The sequence below is a fragment of the Felis catus genome, chromosome D1, assembly GCF_018350175.1.
Source record: "Felis catus isolate Fca126 chromosome D1, F.catus_Fca126_mat1.0, whole genome shotgun sequence".
Taxonomy (NCBI): Eukaryota; Metazoa; Chordata; class Mammalia; order Carnivora; family Felidae; genus Felis; species Felis catus.
Window position 1 is genome coordinate 76,189,138 of NC_058377.1, and position 20,997 is coordinate 76,210,134.

The window sequence follows — 20,997 nt, forward strand, 5'->3', positions numbered from 1 at the left end:
TCCAGTTTGCATCCTCAGAAAATTGTCTGCTGTCCCCTTGAGGTAAATTACTGTGGGCCCCTTTACCCCCAGGGCTGTCTCCCTCTTGCCCCAGATGAACCTCCCACCAACTGACCCAGAAATCTCATTCCCTTTGAACAGAAGCTAGTGTAGCCTCTGCTACTTTTGTCTTAGGCCGAAATTCCCTAAACTGATGAGTTGGTTCTATAAATTCATTATGGTTGATTTGGGACACAAAGGTTGCAAACTGATGATTAAGGGGAGATTAAACTAACAGCTATAAGAAATAGCTTCACTTTAATAGGTAATAAACATATAATTGTTCCCCCTTATGGAGTCTGAAATATGTTTTCTTAACTTTTTTCTAGAAAATTTTCCCATCAAATTATGTTTTCTGTAAAAAGTTCAGTTGAAGGATCAGAGACAGTCCCATTATTTCTGGCTCGCCTACACTGCTGAACCGAGTCAGGAGCATATATTTTTTGTCAACAGATAATTAAAATCTTTGCTCACTCTTGGCAGTGTGTTTTTGGGGTTGTGTTTTTTTTTCCCAGCCATTTATATACTTTGGGGAAATATGCTAAACAAAATCCAATTATTTTGATGTAACAACCTACTGTTGGGACTATGGAACAAAAGTAACTGAGCGCATGTCTTTTACAGACTGCGTCTGGCAGTGGAGAGAGAAGCTTGCGAATTCTCTTCATTTGGAAGGAAAAAATGTATAATTAAAATCTGGGTCCTTTATCCTCTGTTAATCTTGTGCAAGGCAAACTCTGAGCAATTGTTATATTGCTTGCAGGGCGATGTAAATAACTTCAAGCGAACCAAAGCACGTCTCCTCTTTAACGTCCCTTGACCTCGTTAATTAAGAGGGCTATCTTCCTAACCGCTTCTCTTGGCCGGGGACCTCTTGGCTTAAGGAAGGTTCTGGCAAAAGTGGTGTCAAGCAGTTTGGGGATAGATGGGTGGTGCCTAGGGGAGGGGTGGCGTGTTACTTCTGTGACCCTGTGTGTCTTTGGCTTCTTTGCAGAGGCTGAAGTTGGTGTGCTCGCCACAGCCGGACTGGGGCCCGTTCTTAGCTCAGCACCGTGGGGAGCGTTACAAGAACATGATCGACCCTTTGGGAACCTCTTCCCTGGGACTCAAACTGCCAGTGAAGGATTTGGAACTGGGTACCCAGTGCTAGTCCAATGGCATGGGATGGCCCAGACTTGATCCTGTTTTTCCTCTCTGCCTCCCCTAAGGTTTTCCCCGGCTTTCTTCCCATTTTCTTCTCTCTCCTCACGTCTTGGTTCATGTCCATGCATGAGAATGGTTATATAGAAAAGTAGGACACGGTGTCGCATGCTGTAGTGAGGAGCTAGACAGACCACTTGAGGCGCTTTGCCTGTGTCCATGGCGTCAGTTTCCAGAGGGGTTGGAAGCTCAGGCTTTACCCGGCAGGAGTGGATCAACTGGGTGAGTGGGCACTTTCCGGTGAAGTCATGAGTAGGTACGCGAGACCCGGTCGGGCGGGGGTATCCACTGTGTGTTATCCTTGGTGGTGCCACGGAGGCTTATATAAAATGGCAGAATTACAAGACTGTTGTTTGGGCTCCTTAGTGTTGCTGAGCTGAGCAATGTAGTGATTTCATTCAGATGCAGGAAGTTTAGGAGGGTATATTTAGATGGTCGGCAGGGGTCTGAAAATGGTTTAGGATAAGACAAACCAGTGGATGCGGACACCGCTGGGGTGTCCAATTGTAGATTTCCATTTACAATTGGGGATCTGTTTTCCCTCATTTGAGCCAACTGTCTCAAGTGTGCCAAGAACTCAGAGACTTGTCTCTGCACGCTGCGAATCTCAGTGGAGAGTTTTCTTCCTTCACTTGTCTTCTGCTTTTTCTTTTTTCTGAAGTAACTATATTTGTGAATTCTCTTCATCATTTCCTCTGCCTGTGCACAAGGAGCCATCCTGTAATTTGCCTCTGTATGGTCATAGCAGAGCTCCATTCTAGTTTCTACATGACATTTAACGCCGTGGTTCAGTGTCACAATCCCATGTTTCTTCTCCTCAAAATGTCTTTCTATGAGCTGTAGATCCCTGGTCTTCCAACCTCGGGGAAAACAAGACTTACCCGTTTGTGTCTATATATTTTCTCTATATAAGACATAACCTCCTACAAGACAGAACACTTCTCAATTTTTACTCTTTTTCATTCACAGTAAATGCCAACTGTGGTCATAGAGAAATCAAAGAAACGGAGAGTTTAGTTGAAAGCAACCATGATAGTCCATGTGCTGGTAGTACATTTTAGGTCACTGTATTTACAGAAATTTCTGGTAAATACAGCTTAGGTAAGTAGCAAGTGAGCCAATTAAGACTATAGCTTTTAAGACTACATTTAGCCGATTCAATTTTAAGACTTCCCAATTCACAATACTCTTAACTGTGCTCTAATGAGAGCGAATCATATGTCTGCAGAGATTGGCGAAGCCGTGACCTTTATTATCTTCTTGTATCCTGAACATGCATATATGAGATTTTTCAATGTGATATGTGTTCATGTAGTCTGTATGCGTAGTGGTGATTTCTGTCCTTATAAATATCTTAAGAATCACTGTAGAGATGGTGAGTTTAGAATAGTGTAGTCCGGATTTTTTTTTCCTTACAGTAATAATATCTGAACCTAAAATTGTTTTCTTTAGGGGATACCATCTCAATCACTTTCTTACTTGTTTGTCGTCACGTTACAGGGTCTCAGGCAAAGTTTTCAGTTTAAACCTTGTATATTGATGTGACATTTTCATCCCGTTCAACAGCAGTGAACCCTAACAAAAGACCTTAATGTAACATGTTTTTACTTTAAATGACTCATTGGTTTAAAAAGAGGCCTCAACTCATTTTACCGAGCTCTTCTTTTTCTAGGGCAAATATCATTGTCATTTGCCAACACTGACGTGATTTTCCCGTTTTTGAGAACTGCCTGTGGAAACTTTAGAAAAGGAAACAGAGTCTACGGCCATACCACCCTGAACGCGCCCGATCTCGTCTGATCTCGGAAGCGAAGCAGGGTCGGGCCTGGTTAGTACTTGGATGGGAGAAAAGGAAACAGAGATGGGTTTTGAACTGTAGGTTTTCATCTCTTTTGTCTGCAGTGTCTGTTTGTTCTTCCCTCTTTGTTTTCCTTTTCTGCCTATTTCCCAAAGCTAGGACTTACTAGAATCTATCACAGAGACTAAACTGAGCTTCCCCTAGACACAGTGTTAGGAACCTGAGCTGCGGCCTCAAATGCCCCCGCGTTTCCCATAGTGACTTGTCTGCCATGAACACTGGTCTCCCCAAGAAAGCCATATTGATGACAGCCCCCCTTACTGTAGCAGATTTCACATAGCGGCACCGAAAATTAGCGTCTCCAGGTGGTAACTGGTGGAGCTGGAGAGGCAGGGAGGAAAAACTTAGGTTTGGAAATTATCTCTAGCTTTTCCAATTTGAAGCCTGAAGAAAAGAGCTGAAATCAACTAGCATTCTCTCACGGGACTGGTGTGTTTGTGTCAGGGCGAATAATTTTGGCTTCCCTCTCTCGCCTCTTGGCTAACACTGGAGTCCGATGCTGGATGCCAACCCCATTTCTGCTGATTATTGCTGTCGTGATTAAAAGAAGGGGGGGTACCCGACGGCTGCTGCCAGGTTTGTCTCATATGAACTTGAACTGCAAGTTGACTTGTGAGGGCAGGGGCCTCCTTGCTAGCTACATTCTGCGGTGAATGTTACAGTTGGAGGCAGCTACATTTGTGTTTGTCGAGATTTGTCCAGGCTGAGACCCAGTAGCTGTTCCCTGAACAGCCAGAGTGTTTTTCCTTTTCCCTACAATTGCCAATTTTCATGTAAAATTTGCTGAAAGGTGAAAGGTTCCGAACTTATCTGGAAACGGTGACTTTGTAGACTCCGTTTTTACCCATTTCTCTAGCCATGTTCAACTTTGAGGCTTTCCCTGGCAGACAGGTGTTCAGCATCCCAGCTGATTCGTCATCATGTATCAACCTTTGCCACATCCCCCCCCCCCCCCCCCACACACACACACACTTGGCTGGGATGCTAACCAGGTGGATGTTTCCATGCTATGTGTTTTCTTCCACGGTCAATTGGATGAGAAAAAAATGAATGAGTAAGAAGAAAATGAAGGGCATTGTCAAAAACGGCTCCTTGAGCATTCCCCTTCAAACTGAGTTAAAAACCAAGTTGCTGAGGAAAAATTTTCGTTGGTTTTTACTGGGCAGAATGGTGAGGTATTTTCCACTTGTGAGATAATTTCCTAACACCGACAAATGCCAGAAATCCATTCAGAGAAAAACAAAAGCCATATGTTAAAAGCAGTAACCTTGTAATATCCTTAAAGGAGAAAAAAAATGTATATTTCTTAACTGTTGGTGTTGTGGCTTCTTATGCAAATATTTGTCTTGCGTATTAGTAACTTTTAGTCTCTTTAGGGCTGTGTGTTTGTCATGTACAGATGTGTCCAGTCTGGTTTTATTTTGTTTGTTTCTTTTATATTCATTTGTTGCATGAAAGTTGTGGTCAGTGCAAAATCTGGACCTCAACGTCTTTGAAATTTCCCATGTGTTTTTAATGTGTAAGAAATGTAACTTGTACTTCAGTGAGCAGCACTTTAAAAATAATTTAATACAATGATCTTTAAATGGCTAAGACTTGGGTTGTCTTTATGCTAATATTGCATTAGAGTTGAGTTTTCCTTAACTAAGTCCTTATTTTGTTATCTACATGTGCCTCAGTGCTGCCTGACAACCTTCACCTGTCAGCATGGTCTTCCCATGCCTAAAATTTGAATTTTTCTTTCCTCTTTGTTCCCTTGGCCATCAGTCATCGTCCTCTTCCCAGAGACTTGCACAATAACGGTTGCTTAATGTGTGCTTGATGGCAACATCACACTGCTGCTGCCGTACCTGGTTTTGGGTTTGTGACACTCGTCTTTGAGGCAGCTGACTCCAGTGGGAGCATGCTGTATGGCAGGTTGTCCTGCAGGCACTGAAGGCCAAGGCCAGCAAAGGAACATTTCCTCTGTTTCACACTGGGTGGGTGTCATGCACGAAACTTCCAGGCTGGGAGCAAAGGCTTGGGTGAGTTTAATCTCGATAGTAATTTCTCCACGAAGTGTCCCTGGGATTTCTAAAAGCAAAGCTCCCTATCATTCCCAGAGTTTGCTTCAACTGTACAGAAAGGCCAAGTAATTTTGAATTGTGGTCTTGGCTTGGATCACCTCTGAGCAGCCTGCAGCCAAAGAGAAAGTATTTTCAGATTGGGCATGAATCATCTCTGAGAGCAGAGGTTTGATTTGCCTGCCATGGATTAAATACATCTTCAGGTAACCGTTTGCCTTATAGGTGTATTTTATTGTTAGGATGATACTTAGTAATTGACTAGGAACTGTTTTGTCTTTTTTTTTTTTTTTTTTTGCACTTTATTATGGACCTATCATGGAATAGGTTTATTCTGAAATTGTGTACTTGGCTAATGTCCTAAATGCAGGCATCGTATGTGGTACTGTTGCCTATGAATAAAGATGTGTTCCCTAATCAGGTCCTTATATTTTTTCATTAACTGTACATGAAGAAAATATATTATGTTACAAATGATGCATCATATATATATCTTACAGAGTACATATTATATACTGTGCATTATTCATTTAAAAAGTCATTATTCTTGAGGCCCTACCTCAAATTTTGTATTTATGTCTACAAATGCAATTTATTGTATTATATATTTGCCTATTATATACTAATATAAATTAGAATTTATCTTAATAATGTATGAGTTCACAAACCCTAAATAAATGTCAGTGTTTAAAACATGATGATAATAGTATTGTGTTTATTTCAAACCCATTACCCACATTTTTTCTTTCTTAACAAATGGCCTTCAGGTATCCCCAGGATTGATCTGTTTTATTGGGAGAAAGCTGGAACAGAAATGGAAAACTGCCCTCCCGGGAAAATGAGATATTGCGCCGCTGCAGAAACAAATATCAATTAAATTGTTATATTCTTAATCATCAGAACACACTATTGTTTGCTGAATTATTAATCATCCCTCATAGGGAAGGAGAGGGAGGGAGCGAGAGAATCTGAGTGCATCTGAACACAGGGACGGGGCGAGTTAAATCCTTGGGTGTATTTGAATGACCACTTTGTCAGTCTTCAACTGTATTTCAACTCAGCAAACATTTACGTAGCTTCTGCATTGAGTTAGACCCCAGGCAAAACAGAATATGAAATAGAACAGCCCCAGATCTCAAGGAACTCAGAGCCCAGTGTAAAGACTATTCCTGTTAAATCAATGAATTCCATTCTCCCCTTTTAAGAGGGTGGAGCCCCCATGTTCCCTGCTCAGAGATGGGCCCTGAGTTCCTGGGTCATGTGCAGAGACTGGTGGCTGGGCATTCCTATCTGATCCTGCCACCCCAGAAGCTTGATCTATCCTTAGCTTCTGTGTTGGCAGGCTCCAGGGCAGGGGGGGTGGGGGTGGGGGTGGGGTGCTGGGCCACCTGTAGGGGGAAAAGAAATGGCCTTACAAGCTGACTCAAAACCTGCCAAGAGCATGCATGTCCGTCCTGTGTGATGAGATTGACCCACACAGGCTTGTACATAACCATGCACTTCAGGTGGCAAGTTCCAAATTCAGTGTAAGACCTTGTCTTGAGAGATGAAGAAGAGTGCCTGGTGAGATCAGAGTCTGGTGCTGGCTTGTCATCTTAGATTTCTTTCTCGAAACCCCATTGCTCAGTTGTGTTTTCTTTTGACTTTTTGTTTTGAAAATTCTCAAGCATATGCAAAAGTGGGGACTGTGGAATAATGAACTCCCATGTCCCTGTCATTCAGTTTCAATAATTATCAACTCATGTTCAAGTTTATTTCACCTGTCCCTGTTACCACTCTGAACTGTGACCTTGTGGTATTTCTTTGGAATATTTCAAAAGATCACCGAAACCCTAGAATTTTACTTGGAAATGCTCTGATGTGTTCGTATACCCCCTTTTAAATCGTCTTTCCCTAAATGGGGACAATGACAAGATGTGGGAAGCACAGAGCTCATGCATCTATAGCAGGACAGATTGACTGTGGGCTGCAGAGTGTTTCAGGGCTCTGCCTGGAAGGAGCTAATATGGCATTTGCTCTTGCAACTCTTCTGTCTTCCTCGACCAATCTATCTTGTTGCCATTTGTTTCACAGCTATTTGTCTCCTGGACTTTGCAACTCTTTTCTCACTGAGCTCGTTCCTTTGATACCCTGTGCTTTTGCTGATGCTTCCTTCCTCCTTCTCTCTAGATGTCTCTCCTGGAACCAGAGATTTAGAATCCACAGTTGCAAGGAGTTCCAAGGCCATTCGTTGCAGTCTCTGTGATACACAAGTTCTACAAACGCCTGTTTGTGGGAACTGGATTTACAAAGAGATCCATGTGGGATGAGTAGTCACTGCCTAGAAGATTCACCTTGGGGGCTCTTTACACCAGGAAACACCTCCAGTTTACTTCTAAGATACTTGAACTTTACAAAGATTGGGTTTACTTCTCTGATTTACACATTCTAGTGTGTGAAACAGAGACTATGTGTGGTTTGGGATAGTCATTTCTTGTGTTTTACTGTAATTTTATGAGAATTGTGATATTGTGAGTCATTTAGCTCAGCCCCATTCCTGTTTTCTGGGAAACTTCCCCAGACACTTGTAAGATTAGGAGAAAATAATGACTAGTATATAGTGTGGATCCACACTGAAACGGACTCACATTTTTGTTATTCATTGATCCATTCATTCATTCAATTTACTTTTACACTCTACCGAGGGTCTTAATTATTTATGTTTCCAGGACCTAAGAGTTTGTGACACATAGTAGATACTCAGTAATGCGGTTTTTTAATGGAATGAGCAAATATTGAGTATTGGCTCTGTACAAAGGAACAGAGCTCTGTGTAACAATGTGCAAGGAAAACATGAGTAAGACTAGATCCTTCCCTCCAGTTTACTCAGAGTGAGTGGGGCTTTAAAGATGGGTATACACGTTGCCATAATATATAGTGGAAAGTACCAAGTGCCATGAAAGGATTTAGGATAAGAACATATCAAGGGAGTATGGAGGAAGAAATTCCTTCTGGCTGAGAGGATCAGGCAAGATTTCATGAGATGGGGACCTGGAGAGGATGTTGTTCGTGAGGAGGGTATTAAGATGAGCTCTCTGGGTGGATGAAAGCACGTAAGTGATGGCATGGGCATAAGACAGACAATTTCAAGAGAGTGATGGATGAAACTGGGAGTATAGTGTATGTGTGTGGGAAGTGGGAACGAAGGCTGAAAATGCAGTGTATGCTTTGACAGTCAAGGTCCTTCAATGCCAACACAAAGAGTCCAGATGCTGTCTGACAGGCCCCTGGGAGCCATGGAAGGTTGTTGAATAGCGGAGAGAGATTTCCTGGCAGAGGCAGCTCTGATGCCAGGGACGAAGCATTGTCTTGGAATTGAGTGCCAGCTCCTTTTCCTTATTCACAATGTCTCCGTTCTCTCACTTGTAAAACTGCAACATTTATACTCATCTCACACAGTTGCTCTGAGGAGTCCACCGAAGTTTGTGTGTGAAAATTTAACACTGTAGATGAATGTTGGGTATTTACTGTTAGATTTGTGCATTTGGGATATTGATCTGGTCTCTGTGTCAAGGATGGATTAGAGTGGGGACAAACTTAAGGCAAGAGTACTGGTTTGATTTTGCAAGAAACCAGCCTTCTCAAAAACGTCACATGTGAACTCCGAGACACCAACCAGGTCATAACTCTAGAAATATAGGGGGTCTTTAGCAGGTAACCTCCTTCCTGACTTACATGACTGGGGCCACCAGAGACTACATTTAAAAGAGCAATCAGCATGGAAATGGCATGAACCAATAGGAACAGACATGGTGGTGGGGCTGGAGAATGGTCCTGGAGACTCTTGCCCTGCTGAGGGCTGCCATGTTGGTTGCTGGATCTTGGCGAAGTCTGGAGTCCAGGGCAGGTGGCTCAGGTGGCCCAGGACAGCCTGGATATTTTTATCTCGCTACTTGTTTCCTCACGCCTTCTCCTCTCAGCTGGTGGAGGCTGAGGTCTTCTGTGGTTATTTATGAGGGATACTCATTTGCATGACTTACCTGCCACGTCCATCCCACGCTGGTATTGTGGACAGGTGCACAGAGAGAGCTTTGGGCCCTACCTTCTGAGGCAGCATGAATTTGACCTTTGGCTGAGAGCTTTGACATAGATCATATCAAACAAAAAACTCACTCTGCTCAAAAGTGGAGAGCACCGCTAATCACAAGCCCACGATAGTCTTGACGTGCACTCCCTCCCTGCCCTTACCTTCTTGGGAGTGTTTCCCAACTCTATACACCCTGTGTCTTGAGGTGGGGGTAAAATGAACTTGCATTAAGCCAGCATTGGTATTTTGAAAGTTGGTAGAATGCGAGAGAGACTGGTGGAGACTGAATTTCTCTGAATTTCTAGCAACTTCTTCAACTTTGGGCTTGTCGCTCAGCCAAATGTGACATTTCCCAGTCCCCTTGTAGCCAGGTACAGTAGATTGGCTACTGGCTCTACTTCTCTACCCAACCCTGAATCACATCTGGGCCATGTCCTCATTGTAAGCAGATTGTCTTTCTTGCTCCTTGAATTAAATAGCATGCAAACAGTAGTGACAGTGTGCCAGTTTTGAATGTAGGCTTTGGGAGACCTGGCCTATTGCCACTTGCACGTTTGTGACCCTTTGCGCCACGAGAAAAGCATGTCCTGGCTAGCCCACTGGTCCAAGGCAGTTGAAAGTCACGTGGGACAGAGCCACTCAACTGCCACACAGAACTGCTGTGAGAATTCAATCAGCTCAGCCACTGTGGCCTGAAGCAAAAGTGCCTGGCTGAGACCAGCCCAGATGAGCTGATCCCTAGCCAGCCTGTAGATACGTGAGAATAAATAGTGTTGTATGCCATTGCAACTTTGTGGTTGGTTGGTATGCAGTGAGAGCTAACAGATATATGGAGAGTGGCCACATGACTAGGTTCTGTGCAAAGATAAGTAGAAGTGATATGTGGGACACTGAAGTAGGCTCTTCTCTTTATTCCACGTTTGCTATCTGGAGTATGGATGTAATGGGTGGAGTGACAGCAGCTATATTGAATCACAGGGATAAGAACGACATCTAGGGATGGTGGAACAGAGATCTGGAAGGAGCCTGACTCCCTGAAGACTTCATAGAACTGCCAGATGAAACCTGGATTGCCCAGCTCTAGAATTCTTTTACCTTAGAGAGCATCAAACATCTCTTATTGAAGTTATTACCATTTGGGAGTTGTTCTGTCATACGAAGCCAGATGGAATCCTTACTGATACAGATCATAAAATAAACTAGGATGACTAGAAAGAGACCCAGGGGGCCACCGGGACATGTGGGAGAGTTTAATGTTACTTTGTTGGCAAGGAGAATTTTTGTGGCCTGTGACTCTGGCCAGCAGTCTAAAAAGCATCGGAGAGGACAATTTCCATTTCGTGTTGCTGGCAGAGCCAGTGTCCTGAATTGATGTGCTTGGTTGTCGCCTAAATTAGCCAGAGCAGGCTCTCCTGGTTCAAAAGTCTCTCTCTCACTCTGCCATCCCATGGCCCGAAATTCCTTCAGTGGATATTCATTGCTCTAGGTCATCAGGCCTGCTGGTGGCAGCCATAATTTAGTGAGGACTTCTCCATCTCTCCTAATTCCGTATGAGCATGTATCACAGGATGCCTTCCTCCTAACTTTCTTGCAGTGTTGAGCACATGGGACTTCTCCTCGGAATAAAGTATCATTTTAAGGCCTGGAGAAGAAGACTGGGTACACGATTTTGTGGGCAGCCCAGCGACACTGGATGGTAGAAGGAACCTTCATGGAGGCAAGTTTGAAAGTTGATCAAGGGGCGTCATCTCTTCCCCCCACTTTTCGTCTCCATGGTGAGAAATGGTCCTCAAACCCTTTTTGCCTTTTATTCCACTCCCTGTTCTTCCTACTCCTTATAGAGGATGAGCAGGAGCCACTGGTCCTCATTTCTCAATGGGTTCTCTTTTACTCTCTCACTTTATCCATAGCAGCAGAAGCAGATGGCCATGCCAAGGTCCAGCCTAGAGAGAGGGCAGATGGTCAGTCCATCTGGAGTTCCACGGTAGGCTATGCTCTTCCAGCATTGTCTCTGTAGTCATGAAAGTCAGGCTCTGCTTCCTGCTAACTCTTTTATTTTATCGACTGGTCAAAACTTATGCAGGGAACAGAGCTGCTATTGATTCATTTCCCACAGGCCTCAACAAGGAGACCAAATTCACGGGTTTCATCCCAGGAGACGAAGTGTAGCGTAACAGTTCAGGGCACAGATTCTGCAAGCATACTGCTTGGGTTTGAAGCATGGCTAAGCCACTTATGTGGCAAATGGCTCAGTTTCCATACCTGTGAAATGGGTATAATCATCCCACTTACCTAACTGGATTGTTCTAAGGAGTAAATCCAGGGAAAGCAATTAGAGCAGTGACTCACCCAGAGTTACATGTAATAAATGGAGCCATTTTCATACTGGGCAGGGTTCAGGCAAGGTCTGCCTCTAGGGGGAAACTATCCTGTTTGAGGGTAAACTGTCTGCTTTTCCCTGGTCTATAGGAATGGACAACATGTGCTTGTACAACAGTTAACAAAACCTGGGGCTGTGCATACCTTGGTTCGTGTCATCAGACATTTGAAACGCATCCAAGATTATTGGTGTTATAGATTAGGAGGGTTTCATCTAGAGAATTATAAGGTGCCTTTATCTATCTGTCTCTCTCAAGATTTCTCTGTCTTCCTGCACATCTACATCTAGCTTTGTTCTAAAAAGTGTTTGTGGCTGCAAGGCTGAAGGACAATAGTTAACTTAGCAAAATAGAAGTCCCTCTAATTTGGATGTCAGTTAAGTCTGAATGTAGTCACTGGAAGTGACTGTAGAATTCATAGATTTATATCGAAACAGAAGTATGTGCATGGATGTACTCATTCAACCCCTCTTTATGATTGCATGCGTGTTTCAGGAAATGAAAATGCCCACAAAAAGGTTAGGGTTGCATAGTGAGCACTGGGGCTGCTACGTTTGTAAAGGAGACTGGGGGGTTTTGCATTTTCCTAGGCTCTGCCACCACATTGGCACTCGTACTCATTTCTTTCAAAAAAAATTTTTTTTAAACATTTATTCATTTTTGAAAGACAGAGACAGAGGGTGAATGGGGAAGGGGCAGAGAGAGGGAGACACAGAATTCAAAGCAGGCTCCAGGCTCCAAGCTGTCAGCACAGAGCCCCATGCGGGGCTGGAACTCACAGACTGCAAGATCATGACCTGAGCCGAAGTCGGCCACCCAACTGAATGAGCCACCTGGGCGCCCCTCGTATTAGTTTCTAGGGCAGCCATGTCATAGCAATTCAAACTTAACACAGAACAAGCTCAACACAACAGAAACTTAGACTCTCATAGTTCTGGAGCTTCGAAGTCTGAAATCGAGGTGTTGGCATCCCCCCCCCCCCGCCCCCCACATACACACCAAAGCTTCTGGGAGAGGATCCTTCCTTGCCTCCCTGCCTTCTGCTGGCTGCAGGCACTCCCTGGCTTCCAGCTCCAGCATTCTATTGTTTGCCTCCTTTGTCCCACAGTGTTTCAGAGTCCCTGTGTGTCTCTCCCTTCACATGGCATTTTCCACTTCTTATAAGGCCATAGCAAATTAAGGCCCACACTGATGACCTCATCGTAACTTAATTACATCTGCAAAAACACAATTTCCAAACAAGGTCACGTTCACAGGTATCGGGGGTTAGGATTTCAAATACCCTTTTGGGGGATGTGATCTAATCTGTAACAGCACTATACCTCTGATTTTCTCCAGTTTTATAAGGAAGCTTGTTATGGGTCCATAAATGCGAAGGTAGTTGAAAAGCTGTTTGGACAAAGGAGAGGGGCTTGGGGGAGGGGACAAGGGCAGTAAATGAGATAGGAAGTTTCTCAGTCTTGGGTCTGCCTCTAGCTTATGGATTTACTTTGGATATTAAAAAGAGTCCTTCCTGCCTGCCCTCTGTGGAATCTGCTGCCCCCAAAAGAGTCAGCAATGGAGCAGCTCTGGGGGGCCAGTGGGATGAGGTAGTCTGTTGCCTTGGTGATGGCCAATGAGAAATGTGTGTTCTCCATGCAGCTTCCTGAGAGGGCATCCACTGAGTCATTCAACAAACATTCATCGAGCTCCTAAAATGTGCTAGGTATTGTTCTAGGTGGAGAGATTTATTGGTGAACAAGAAAGGCAAAAATCCTACTCCTTTGGAGCTTGCTTTATATTGGGGAGACGCAAGAAATAAGTCAATGACTAAATCATTACTTTAGATAATAATGAGCACTACAAAAAAAAAAAAAAAAAAAAAAAAGCAGGGTAAGGAGGCAGAGAGACCTGGGTGAAGTGGGAAGCTTCCTTAGGCGGGGCCTCCCAAGGATCTGACATTCAAGTGGAGATTGGAGTCATGTAAAAAGAGAGCCACACAAAGATTTATGGAAATGATGTTCCAGGTAGTGGGAGCAGTCCGTGAGGAGGGTGTGCACTTGGAATGTTTGAGGAATAGCAAGAAAGCTGATGCGGATTGAGCTAGGGGGAGATGGGGGAGAGAGAAGATGGGGGAGAGAGATAGTCGGGAGGGTGGGCAGAGGCCTGGTAAGATGCTTGAATGTTTTCAAGATATTGTGGAAAAGTGCAGTGGGAATTTTTGCAAGGGAATGGGACCTGGCACATGGTTTAAAAAGGAGACTATGGGGGTGCCTGGATGGCTTGGTCAATTGAGTGTCTGACATGGGCTCTGGTCACGATCTCGTGGTTTGTGACTTCGAGCCCCACATTGGGCTCACTGTCGTCAGCTTAGAGCAGAGTCCACTTAGGATCCTCTGTCCCCCTCTCTCTGCCCCTCCCCCACTCGCACTCTCCCCAAAATAAATAAATATTAAAAAAAAAAAAAAGCAGACTATGACTGCTGGGGGGTGGGGGTTTGACCGAATTGTAAGGGGGAAGAGAAGAGGCAGAGGGAATGATGGGAAATTGATAGCACCAGGCCAGGGAAGGAACAATGATGTACTGGAGCAAGGTGGGAGTAGTCAGGGGCGGTGAGAAGTGGTTGATTTGGGGTTTTTCTTTAAAGTATACTGTTTCCGATTCTGTGTCTCCTTCTCTCTCTGCCCCTCCCCAGTTCATGCTCTGTCTCTCTCTGTCCCAAAAATAAATAAAAATGTTAAAAAAAAAAAGTATACTGACAAGGGCTTGATGGCTTGGATGTGGGAGTATAGGGAAAGCAAGTCAAAGATGACTGCAGGTTTTTTGGTGGGAGCACCTGGTGAATGAATGCTGGTACTCTCTCCTCAGAAGGTAGCAGGAAGCGAGTTTGGGAGGAGGGAAAATCCAAAGTCCTCATTTGGCCATATTATAATTTTTCCCCCATGGCCATTAAAGAAGTTTTTTAAAAACAGCTTTACTGGCATACCATTTACCTATTGTAGAATGAACCTATTTAGAGCATAGAGTTCAGTGGCTTTTGGTGTATTATGAATATCTGATTTTTTCACCCACCACTACAATCAACTTTAGAACATTTTCATTACCCCCCCCCCCCAATAAATCTTGTGCTCTTTAGCTGTCACCTGCTAATCCTTCATTCCCCTTCCCCTCAGCCCTAGGCAACCACTATGCTTTCTGTCCCTGGGGATTTGCTGACTCCAGACATTTCACATAAATGGAATAAGATGTGTGGTCCTTTGTTACCAGCTTCTTCCACTTAGTGTGTTTTCAAGATTCATCTGTGTTTTAGTGAGCATCAGTATTTCATTTCTCTTTATTGCTAAATAATATTCCCCGGCATAGATATATATCATATTTTATGCATCCATTCATTGGTTGATGGACACTGGGTTGTTTCCACCTTTTGGCTATTGTGAATAATGCTCCTAAGAACATATGTGTATAACTTAGTGTGTCGGCACATGTTTTCATTTCTCTTGTGTATGTACCTAGGAGTACAATTGCTGGATCATATAGTAACTTTATCCGAAGGACCATTTTACATTTGCACCAGTAGTATACGAGGGTTCTAATTTCTCCTCTTCTTTGTCAACACTTATCATCCGTCTTCTTGATTTTAGCTGGCCTAGTGGCTGTGAAGTGGATAGCTCATTGTAGTTTTGATCTGCATTTCCCAGATGGCTAATGATGTTGAGCATCTTTTCATGTGTTTATTGGCTTTTTGTATATCTTCTTTGGAGGAGCATCTATTCAGATCCTTTGCCTAATTTCAGACTGGGTTATTTGTCTATTTGTAATAGTTTCTGAATAGTTCCAAGTCTCAATCAGATATATAACTTGCAACTTTCTCCCGTTTCTGGGGGTTGTCATTTCAATTCCTATGGTGTCCTCTGAAGCACAAATGTTTTTGATTTTGATGACGTGGTCATATTACATTAAAGACACCTTATGGTAGTTGGCTATATAAGCCTGGGGTTCCAAGGAGAGACTGGGGCTGGGGATACACATTTGAGAATCATCCATGTACTGATAGTATTGAGCACAGGTCCCGTTGCCATATCCCAACAACAAGAACATACACAGCCATGTGGTCCCTTCGTTGCCACTATAGATATCTGCTGGGTGTATTCTGTGAAAGTTACCTTAGCCAGACAGGTCTATACGTTCAGAGCCCCCACTCAAGAAATGCACTTACAGGAGGAGATCGAAATACTTAGTTATCAAGGAAGATTTATGACCTTGTTGAGATGAACTCTTGTTACTGTTAATGGATGTGATGCTGCGAAGCTTTGACAGAACATATGTCTTGCTTTATTTTTTAATGGAACACGCTAAAAGCCCCATCCCACAGGACCAACTAATTACCGAGACTTCAAGATAGAGAGCTCTAAAGGTCTTACCCAGACCACCTTTTCCCTTTGCTGGGGTCACTGTGACTTCCAGGGATCCTGGGATTTCTGAGATTAGTAAAAAGGTCTTTGAAACAACAGTTCAAACCTACCAAAGGCTGTTCCTGTTGAGGTGTAAACAATCCAGAGGAGTCGGGGCCTGGCTCTCACAATACAACGTGGTTTATGGGTATTCTCATTCACAAAGCCCACCTAAACTTGAGGAATCCTATATTCTACAAGATGTGTGATTTTAATGCTAGTTTTAAATGCAACTTGCTCCAGGTTGAAGGAAAAAGTCCCGACTCTGTAATGAAAATACCAGGTCAAGGCAGACAGATCCCCTGTGGGCTTGAGTTGAATCCCAGAAGAGCTGGAGAATCAGTTTAGCTTTGACATCAGTTTACCTCTTAATCTTTCAGCTCCACTACTAGAGAGCACAATACACTTCTTTGTTGACTTGCCTTCTTCCTCCTCAGCCATCAGGGGTTCGAATTTACCTGCTTGTTCACTTTCTTTTTCATCTGCCCAGGGACCACACTGTAAAGGGCCAATTGGCTGGCATACAGAAATATCCAGAAAAATAGGGCAGAGATCGTAAGAACATGTAGATAGAAGCTTCTCTCTTCTAAGCAGGGCTGCCAATTGGGTGACCTTCAGTGGGGGTCTCCTGGGGTCATACTTATGTAGGGGTTAGAAATATGGAAAGTGAAGGAGGTGGCAGAAGTGAGAAGGGCAGATCTTTATCAGTGAAGAGACTTTTGAAACGTTGGAACTGGTTTCCAGGAAATGAGGGAGGGTTGTGCAAAGAAGTTTCTTTCCTCCCCTGAGCCTGTAAATGTTCAAGGAGTGGGTGGGCTCACGGGAGCTCAGTGTGAGCGAGCCGAGGAGCTTTAAATCCTGCGGGGCGCATTTGGTCTAAATCAGAGGTTCTGTCATCTCTGATTTCACCACTCTGCATCCTAGTTATAAATAACATCCCGGGATAGAGAAGTGCGACAAAACCTGGGTGGGACATCTTTATAGGGAAGGCCCAGGGTCCGGAAAGGGGGTCACATAGTGGGAGGTGGACTTCTTACCCACAACAAAGTCTAACTTTGCTCCCCAGGGAATAGCTTTGGGGTGGGGGGAGGGCCCCAGAGGAACTGAGGACAGGCCAAAATATAACTATGAAAGGAGAGTAGGGCTTTTGACAGAACCATCAAGAAAGTCACCAAGAAAAAAAATGGTTAGGAATTTCCCCTATGTGGCAGCATTTGCCCTGTAGAACCGGAAGGTTTGCAAACAGACTCCCCAAGCCCCCACTGTAGCTCACTCCAGCGCGGGGACCCTTCTGCACCCCCTGCCTCAGCGCCCTCCCCTCGCACCCCTAAAGCGTGTACCGAGTGACCGAGGCCACCGGAGAGAGCGGACAAGGCACAGGTGTGAGCGCAGACTCCGCCGCCAGCCCCCTCAGTCCACTCGCCCCTCCCCACCCCCACCCAGTTGCCGAAGCAAATCCCGAGTAATTGTTTTCCGGGGAGGGGCTGGGCGCGCTCCGTGGCGCAGCGGGAGTCAGGGTTCCCGCCGGGAAAAAAATCCACCCGTGAGGGCGCGGCTGCTCTTCGTCTCGGCCGGGATGCACTGTGGCAACTTCGGCAGCCCCCACAGCGGCGGCGAAGCAGAGACGGCGACAGCAGCAAGGCCAGCGCTGCTGGGCTGGAGCGCGTGAAGCCGAGGGGGCGCCTTGCGTCTTCAGCGTCTCCCTTTCTGCCGCGCGTCCCGGGACTCCAGTTCCGGTGCTCCTGGTAGTAGCGGCTTCCGCGCCGGCAGCCCGGGGCCTCGCAGCTCCGCGGGCGAAGCGAGAACCCAATCCCCGCGCCGAGCGCAACCTGCCGGAGTGGCGGAGCCCCGCGCTCCCGCCCCTGCTCGGAGGCGGGCGCAGCCGCAGCGGGGTCGGGGCCCGAGCCCGGTGTTGCCACCGCCCGCGGTGGGGGGCGGGCTGGAGGCGGGGCGGCCGGGGCCGCCTTCCCGGGCGCGATCCCCTAGCGCAGCACCCAGCGCTGCCGAACCACCTCCCCCGCTGCCCGCTAGCAAGTTTCGCAGCTTCGTGCCCGGCGCGCCTCGGGATCGAGGCGCATTTGTTTCCTCCTGGATTCCGCGCGCCCCGTTAGGCGGGGACCCTCGGGAGCAATGCCGAGGGATGTGATTTTAGTTGTGTGGTTCTGCGTGTACACCGCCAGGACAGGTAAGCACGGCTGGGCGTTCGGAGGCATCCCGGGGAAGGGGGGTAGCCGCGCCGCTGTGCCCAGAGCCGGCACCGGCGTCGGGAGACCTGGAGACGAGCTCCGCGCTGGTCCGGGAAGGGGGCGAGGCGTGGATGGGTCCCTCGGATCTCTCTGCCCTGCAGCAGATAAAAGGGTGAGAAGTGGGACTCACGGGCTGGAAGATGTCCCCATGAGTGCCCCCTTTCTTGGAGACTCGGCCTCGCGGACGCTGGAGTGAGGGGCGCGGCCGAACCGGCGCACCCTCCTGCTGCTAGTAACCAGCTTCCGGGTCGAAACCCACAGCAAGTCCCGCCCGCAAACCCTACACCCCCGAACTTGAAAGGTGCGGTGAAAACCTCTCTCTCAGTGCCGGGCTGGGTTGAGAAGGGACAGCCGTGGGAGTCGCACCCGCAGAGAGAGCGCTTCCGGCCCTCGGGCGGGCGCGGCCGCGGCCGGGGAGGGCAGGGTGCGGGGTGAGGGCTGCGGGCGAACCCCGGGATTCCGCGGTCTCGCCTCGTTCCCTGCTGACTCTCCCCAGGGGAACTCCAGGAACATTCTCTTCCCCTCCACCCTGCCCTCAAGGGCTGGACGAATAATAATTCGGGTGAATTGGAACCGTGGAGACAATCCAGGGAGATTTTCTCAAGCTCCAAACCAGTTTTTCCTTGCTGTAATTGCGGTTTTGGATTGTGGAGGGAGGACTAGGATAACTGGCATAATTTCCGAAGTCCCCACTTGGTTCTGCCTCCAGAGACGCAGTTGTGAGGACTCCAAGCGCATCTCCTTCCATCCGCTCCCACTTGCCCCAGCCCTTATATCTCAAGGGGTTTGGAGACCCGTTCTCAGTCGTCTTCTCCACGGGTCTCATGGTAGAGGTGGGAAGATGGGGGTGGGGTGGGGTGGAGTAGGCACTTTATGGGCAAAAATACGGCTCTCAGATGCGGGGGTTGGGGGCGGGAGCGTGGCGAATTTTTATTCCCGGGCTAGCCAGCGTGAGTACGCGCTGTCGACTTTGCACCCAGAACCGGCGTGTAGTCACTACTCCCTTTATCTTTTCTTCTTTTGCCGCTCGCACTTCCCTTCTCTAGAGCCATAAGCCTCCTTCCCAGGCCAGGTGGCAAGTTTATTGGAAAAGGGCTGGGGAAGGGAGCTCGGCTTTGGTTGGCCCAAAAGTTCCCTCCTCTTGCGCCCCAGGCGCCCCTCTTTGGCAGTTAGCCCGCCTGAGGATGCAAAGTTGGGCGTCTAGGAGCTTCCTGCGGACCTTTTCCATTTCCCCAGCGGGGTAGCAGCTTTCCCTTTGCTTAATGGAAGAGCGAGGGGTGTGGACTCTCCAGGGACAAAAGGAATCCCCATCCCTTTCGTGTCTTCACCTGAGCTTCCCGAGGCTGCAGAGACGCCAAGGCTCAGTCTAGCCGAGAATAGTTGCTTCTTGGGTACGGGTGCATCGGGATGAACTAGTCTTTTAAAACCAAGAGCACATTAGAAGAAATGCGCCCCCGGAAGATCAGGACGGGCGAGGCTAGTGCAGAACATGGGCTACCAGTCCTGTGCGCGGCAATCTGGTGCTGGTGGGCGTTTTACCGAGGAACGGAGGGAGAGAGAGAAACTAGATGGGGGAGGGGGCAGCTTATCGGTCATTTCACATCCTCAAGTGCACATCATTATCGTATGCCTAAATCCTTTGTTCTCATTAATCTTTTGAAAAGTCCGCAGAAAGTGCTTCCATCCCAGAATGAGTGACTGTGTCTCTGGGGTGCATTGTTAGTGGATACCTTTAAGAACACAACCTTTTCCCCTTCCCCACACACCAACCTCTTTTAAATCTTGTAATAATTCTGTTGTAGGAAGATTCATTCATTCATTCGTTCGTTCATTCAAATAGTGGAGCGCCTTGCTGGGTGCCAGGATTCCTTGTGTATGCAAAGAGGAAACAACTTGGTCCTTGACTTCCAGGAACTTAAAGCTTAGCTGAGAATCTAGGTAGAAACTGGAAAACATTTTTATTCTACAGATTGATGGGAGTTAGGAGAGAGAGAAGTATAAGAAGTCTCAATGAAAGAAATACAGAGGAGGAATGGTAGGCTTGAATTTTGAGAAGGGGTGGTTGGTGGTCTGGGAAGGCTTTAATCAGGAGGTGACATTTGAGAGTTGTGTCTTGGAAGGCTTTAGGGAGTTTTCCAGGAGGGCAGACTGGGGAAAGCATACCAGGCAGAGGACACAGCCTGTACCCAGGCAGGGAAGCATGGTAGGATCTGCCCTATTGGTTGTGGCAGTTGCTTAGGGAGCTTGGGTTTTCTGTGCCACTTGGCACTTAAACACCAGAGGCCACATAGTTCTTCTGCAAAAATTATCAGAAGAATCAGGATTTGGGGGGGGGTGTGGAATTATATCTCAAGTGTTTCACTTACAATTTCTTGTGTCTTGAAGGGGCATGATCAGCAGTTTTCTGGGGACAGCCTCTTTGATTTGCCCAGGAACCATCATCCATCCTCTATGGCAGCAGAGCCTGGCTCTTGATTAGTTTATCAGGATCTGAACAGCCGCTTGGAAAGTTTATTTGTCAAGTGGGGCAATTGTTGTCTGGGCTGTTAACAGTCCAAGATGAAATAAACATGTGGTTCACTTAGTGAGCTTCTCAGATATCACCGCCTTTTAATGGAAATGAATAGATGATATCAGGCACATTTTAATTAAAGCAGCACTGCCTTGCAGTAGCAGTTACATATGAAAAGATCTAATGATAGGTGTCACAGGAAGCT

At 46.3% G+C, this 20,997-nt stretch overlaps 2 protein-coding genes across 4 annotated transcripts in view; both read left to right on the forward strand.

The window, feature by feature from the left end:
• SLC6A5 (solute carrier family 6 member 5) overlaps positions 1-5,858 on the forward strand; it is a 67,989-nt gene extending 62,131 nt beyond the window's left edge. For both annotated transcript variants that reach the window (XM_019812187.3, XM_019812186.3), the window contains one exon: positions 1,034-5,858. In XM_019812187.3, the coding sequence (XP_019667746.2) occupies positions 1,034-1,189 (156 nt within the window). In that variant the 3' untranslated portion in view covers positions 1,190-5,858. The remainder of the gene's footprint in view (positions 1-1,033) is intronic.
• Positions 5,859-17,946: 12,088 nt separating this feature from the next.
• NELL1 (neural EGFL like 1) overlaps positions 17,947-20,997 on the forward strand; it is an 883,212-nt gene continuing 880,161 nt past the window's right edge. For both annotated transcript variants that reach the window (XM_003993068.5, XM_003993069.5), the window contains exon 1: positions 17,947-18,219. In XM_003993068.5, coding sequence (XP_003993117.2) covers positions 18,165-18,219 — 55 coding nt within the window. In that variant the 5' untranslated portion in view covers positions 17,947-18,164. The remainder of the gene's footprint in view (positions 18,220-20,997) is intronic.